The 6,000-nt window shown below is 31.4% G+C and overlaps 1 protein-coding gene across 1 annotated transcript; it reads right to left on the reverse strand.

Moving 5' to 3' along the window:
• Window positions 1-1,934: 1,934 nt before the first annotated feature.
• LOC122271876 (general transcription factor II-I repeat domain-containing protein 2-like) lies at window positions 1,935-2,855 on the reverse strand. Its single transcript, XM_043054549.1, has one exon. The coding sequence runs from the start codon at window positions 2,853-2,855 to the stop codon at window positions 1,935-1,937; it is 921 nt and encodes a 306-aa protein (XP_042910483.1).
• Between the last annotated feature and the right edge of the window lie 3,145 nt (window positions 2,856-6,000).

Here is a 6,000-nt window from a genome sequence, read left to right on the forward strand (position 1 = left end):
GAGTGAAATCGTCTATCATTCTGAAAAATATCTAATGTGACCCTGCTTATTAAAAGAATTCATTTCAATAACTATTTGATAAGAATACTTAAATTCTCTTAGGTCGACAATTTTTCATTCAATTTATCAAATTTCAGAAACCTAATTTTTTTAGATTTTAATCTTCTATTTTAACCTTATTCTTTTAAGATAGATTTTTATCAATAACCTTTTTATTTTTTCTAGAAGCTCTTTGATACTTTTTAATAAAGCAAAACACGAACCTTTTCGTATACATTTAACAAAGAAAGCAAATATTATAGCTGTTTAAACACGATGAAAAAGATGATTACTTTTTAATTCATTTCGTAAAGAAATGCCATGCTCATTTTTTATATATTTAAAAAACATGCCGAAATATATTAAAAATTGTATAGTATATTAAAGTATATTAAAATACTCAAAATAAAAAGTAACATTTATTAAGGATTTGAATTTTTTTTTTTTTTTTTTTTGCTTGAAAACAAATAATTGCAAAATCAAATAAATACTGTTAAAAAGTATTTTTAGGTACTGTTAACGGAATAGTAAATTAAGTCAAAATCTTTTATTAAACTTATTGCAGCACATGCACATGGTTAATAAATTTACATATTACAATATAAATTTACTAACTATGGTCTTTTAAATGAAGTTAAAATGTACTTTATAAAAAAGTTGAACACCATCTGCAAGATAAATGTTTTACATTGGTAAATTCATTCGTCTTGACTAGAATATCATAGTTGGGATTCATAGAATAATCGCTAAGGTTTGTTTCATTTCAAAAAGATTTTAAAAACACTTTAAGTAATATGCCAATGATTACAATTATTCTTAATATACGCAAGAAACCTTTCTTACATATGTTTTGCAATCAATTGTGTCACTAAATGATTTTTTTTTGTTTTATAAGCCCTGTTCTTTCCTTTGAACACTTGAGAAACGAAGTTAATTATAAATGCACTTGTAGGGGCGGAGTTATCGATCATACCAATCTTCATCTATCAAAAGGTACATCGTGATTGATTATATACCAGTGAATTGATGTGAAATTTTCGTAGTGGTAGTTACGCCACAATACCCCCCCCCCCCCCACCAGAATTTTGTCAGAGATAGAATTCGATGAACGGATACCACTATCTGCTGTACTTGTGAAAGACCAGGAGAGGTGGATTAAGGTCACTGGGTTTTTGAGTGCTGAATGTGAGAGGTGTATTAACTTCACAATCGTAGTCGCTACTGTGTTGCCATTAGCAGTCGAGTGTATGCCGGCAGCCGTTGTGTTTAATCGAGACGAGACTGAGTAGCAACAACATGAGGACGATTGGATAATGTTGCAGTCGCAAGTAGCAAGTCAACTGTTCAATGTGGACCATCCAACGAAGTAGGCGTTGTCAGATTGAAGTGGGAGTTACTGTCAACAGTTTTGCGAAGTGGGCGTTACTGCGTGTTCAAATCACGTCCGGGTCACCAATGTGAGGGCGGAGTTATCGATCATACCAATCTTCATCTGTCAAAAGGTACGTCTTGATTGAATCAAGTTAGCATGTCTTATATACCAGTGAATTGATGTTTAATTTTCGTATTGGTAGTTACGCCACACACTCATCAATACATTAAACACTTTACAAAGTCAGTCATCGAAGCTTACTTAATTCTAAATATTTTATAACACGCTCTAGATCAGTGGTGGGGAAACTTTTTTTAAGACGGGCCATTTGTAGTAACTAGACAATCGTAGCGGGCCGAAGAATAATGCTTAATCGTTAAAAAATGTATGTGTTCTAAAAACATATACATATATTATTACATACACTTATTATTTTAATAGTAAAAAAGCAAAAGGTAAGAAAATTATAAGCACAAAATATAAAATGAATTTAGTGCAGTTCTTGATGTGAAGTATTATCATTTTATTTTCTGGTGTCATTACCGGTTGATGGTGCATGAGAAAAATGAAATTGAGACTGTTTCTTCAAAATTTCATCATAGTCCGGTTCCATTTGCGAAGCAGAAATTCTTAAAACTGATGAAAGGTGCTCATCTGTAATTCTGTTTCTTAAAGAAGTTTTCCTAAGCTTCATTGTTGAAAAGATTTGTTCGCATATATAAGATGAGCCGAACATTGTCATTATCTTCATTGCATGAGTAATTAGATTTGGGAAATTATCTGGACTTAAATTTTTATAAAATTCTAGTAATGGTACTGTATGAAAAGTTTGTTTCAGGAGAGTATTGCAATTCAGCTCTATTAACTCAAGTTGAAATTTTGCATCAACTTCTTCGTAATTAACATTGAATGGGGTCGCAAAAACACTAAACTCTGGTTCCATTTTTCTAAAGTCCTGAAATCTCCTTTCAAATTCTGAAGATAGTTTTCTCAAATTAATTTCGTATTTTTTAATCTTATTGTTTGATATAGCGAATTTTAAAGATTGTATTCTTGGAAAATGAGAAAAATCAGATTTAGAGATCTGATTAGCAAATAATAATAACTGTAATTTGAAACTTTTCAGGTATTGCCAAATATCATGAAGAAACTGATTTTTTCCTTGCAATTTGAGATTAAGTATATTCATGTGTACGAGGAGGTCTGGGAAAAAAGCGAAATCAGAAAGCCACGTTTCGTTTACTAAGACGTCAAATTGATTATAAATGTCTTTATCAAGAAGAAAATTCACAATATCGTCTTTTAAGTCCCAAATTCTTTCAAATACTTTTCCAGCACTTAACCAACGAACTTTTGAATAATACAGGATATCGGAATGCTCAGCATGTACGGACTCCAAAAACTGTTGAAACTGGCGATGTAATAATCCTCTGGAGCGAATCATATTTACTAGTTTTACAACAATATTAAGTAGTATATGGACAATATCTGAAGCCAATTTACAGAGAGGGTATCCTGATGTATAAGGCAATGCAAAAAAACAACATCATTTTCCGGATACTTAGAATTAAATTTCCCAACAAATCCTTGATTGATTCCAACCATATTAGGAGCACCATCTGTAGTTACATTACATAACTTATCAATAGGTAAACGAAGTTTATCGATGCAATTTTCAAATTCACAAAATATATCGGCACCAGTCGTTGTTCCTTTCATTGACTGCAGCCCTGCAAGTTCTCCTGTAATTTCAAAGTGGGCGTTGATTCCTCTTACAAATATGAGTAACTGTGCAGTATTGCTGATATCTGTACTTTCATCCATGGTAATTGAATAAAAAATAAATTTTTGAGTTTTTGTAGTCAGTGGTGAAATTAGATTTTTATCAATATTTTCAATTCTCTCGGTGATTGTTCTTCTTGAGAGAGACAGTGACTGAAAATCATTTTTCTTTTCAGGGCACATAATATCGCACACATCTATCATGCACTGCTTTATAAATTCACCATCTGAAAATGCTTTATTAGATTTAGCAATATTATAAGCCAACACATAACTGGCTTTCGTAGCGCATCTTTGAGAATGATTAGCTCTCTGAAATAATTGTTGTTGACTTTATAAATTTTTTATTAAATCTTTCGATTTAATTTTTTTCACCTCTTCACTTAACGATGAGTAGGAGTGGTTTTCATGTTTGCTCTTGAAATGGCGTTAAATGTTAGATTCTTTTAAAACTGCAACAGTTGTATTGCAAAGTAAGCACACAGGTTTTTCTTTAAATAAAGTAAAGAAATATTTCCACGTCCAATCTTCTTTAAAAACTCGACATTCTGAATCCACTTTTCTTTTTTTAACATCCATTTTAAACGTTACCTACTGCGGAGAACAACACACAGAAACGCAATTGGCGAAAGCTTACTGCTAACTAATGCTCTTGCGCGGGTGTTTGCGCGGGTCCTCTAAAAATGAAATTATAATTTTATTAAACTTTTATAACGTTTATACAAAAATTGTAAAGCAGTTTGAAGCAAAGGAAACAAGAACTAGAGCAGGCGCAAATCTCGAAGCTTTTTGGTTGTGATTGGTCAATTCATTTTCATGTGACGTCACAGTACCCTCCTCTTTGGATATTCATGGGCAAAATTCTGTATTCATGAAATTAAAATAGTTCTTCAATATTTTGATAACTGTCAATTAATGGCCAATTATATTTTGGAGAACTTCGTGAATTTATATTTCCCAGGCAAGATTGAGTTCTATTTTGGAAGATTAAAATTGCCACTCGAGTGTAGGAACGAAAATCAGTTTAGAACTGCTTTTGAGTCTTCGGCCCACGGACTATTGAGGCAGTGGGAGTTTCGGGGATTACACAAACAATTACTCGAGTCACAGCGGGTCGTTGCAGATGACTGACTAAGTCGCTAACTAACTGATCTTCAGGCGGCCTCGCTTGTATTTGTACCTACCTGCAAGGATTGTTCGGGAATTGGATTTTTCCGGTTCTTTCGAGAAAACAGAACAATGAATTAAAAATGCGAGAGTGTCTGGAAGTTTCGAGCGAAGATGAGTCATCTGTTTAGGTCGGATGGATTTGTCCAGAATACTATTGTGTTTTGAATATCGCCGCAGGTAGTTTTTATGCGGGTCGTCACATTACGAAGTAAGAACGCGTTCAAACATTCTCACGACGGCACTCTTAAACGGGCCGGATTAAACCTTTCCGCTGGCCGGAATTGGCCCGCGGGCCGTAGTTTCCCATCACTGCTCTAGATAATGAAAAAATTTTAAAACAATTATTATTCTATGTCTCGTATAAGAATAAATAATATGTAACAAATTAAGTTAAAGCTTAAAAACAACATAAATCATTTCTGAGAAGTACAAATTAAAATACCTCAAATATTTTCATTCGTAGTTTAATTCTATTCTATTCTAACTCTATTTCTTAAATACTTATATCTTTTAAACATGAGCTATTTTTTTCTTAAATAGGCTGAATATATTGCTGTCTGATAGTTTTATCCAGTATTGAATAAGTTAAAAGCGCCACGATAAATGATATTGAGAGAAACTGAAAAATACGAATATATTTTTCAAACATCTGCGCCCATTTTAAATAAAACATTACGTTATAAGATTTGCATAAATTTTATTCCCGAAACTATGTTCTCAATGTATTTTATAATACGGAAAATAAAGATTAATGAAAATATTCATATAAAATAATTAATTTACCATCATTTCACAACTACTAATGAGGAAACAAATGTTTTCATAAATAGTTAATATATAAAAATATTTTCATTAACAATGTTAAAAAGAAATATAAAAAATCATAAAGGTTTTTTAAAGAACACTCTTTAGAAAATGATTTAGAAATTAGATTAGTTTTTCCTTTTTAATTAAAAAGGACAATAATTTGTTGCAGATTTTTAACCAATGGGTTTTGAAGGTGCTTCAAAAAATGCTTCGATATTGTTTCATTGGGAAAAAAAATAATTTTTGCAGATAATAAAAAAATTCTGCAAGGTTTTTATTTCGAAATACTTTGTATTGGTTACCAAAATCACTTTCATGAGATTTTCTAATTGGAAGCGTCGCAAAAATTAATATAAAAATAAGTTTTGGTTGCAAAGATATAAAAAAAATGAAATATTCTTCAATAAAATATGCATAATATAGAGTCTGGAGTAGTCTCATTTGAGTCAAGCTTCTTCATCTGTGACTGAGTATCCGACTGAAAATTGAATCAGCAAAACATGAATAGTAAAACAATCCATATTCATGAAATAGAGATAACTTATTTTGAAAAAATCTACATTTATTTTTTTCGCACTAAATTCTTTACTTACTATCTTTACTTTGCGTACAAGTACTTAATTCTGTCTTTACGAGCTGCATTTTTTGTTTTACTTTCTTCGATAGAAAGTTCTATTTTCACCTTTTTTTAAAATTCTTTCGTAATACTGCTTCTATTTAGGCTTAATATTGCTTCTATTATTGGTTCATACTGCTTCTATTTATGAGTAATACTGCTTCTGCTTATGCGTAATACTGCTTCTATTTATGCGTAATACTGCTTCGATTTA

The sequence above is a fragment of the Parasteatoda tepidariorum genome, chromosome 4 (assembly GCF_982258835.1).
Source record: "Parasteatoda tepidariorum strain Cologne lab strain chromosome 4, Ptep-v5.0, whole genome shotgun sequence".
Lineage (NCBI taxonomy): Eukaryota > Metazoa > Arthropoda > Arachnida > Araneae > Theridiidae > Parasteatoda > Parasteatoda tepidariorum.

What these genes read in the sequence shown, in the direction of transcription:
- LOC122271876 (XM_043054549.1), bottom strand. Translation starts at nt 2,855, where the DNA reads ATGATTCGCTCCAGAGGATTATTACATCGCCAGTTTCAACAGTTTTTG.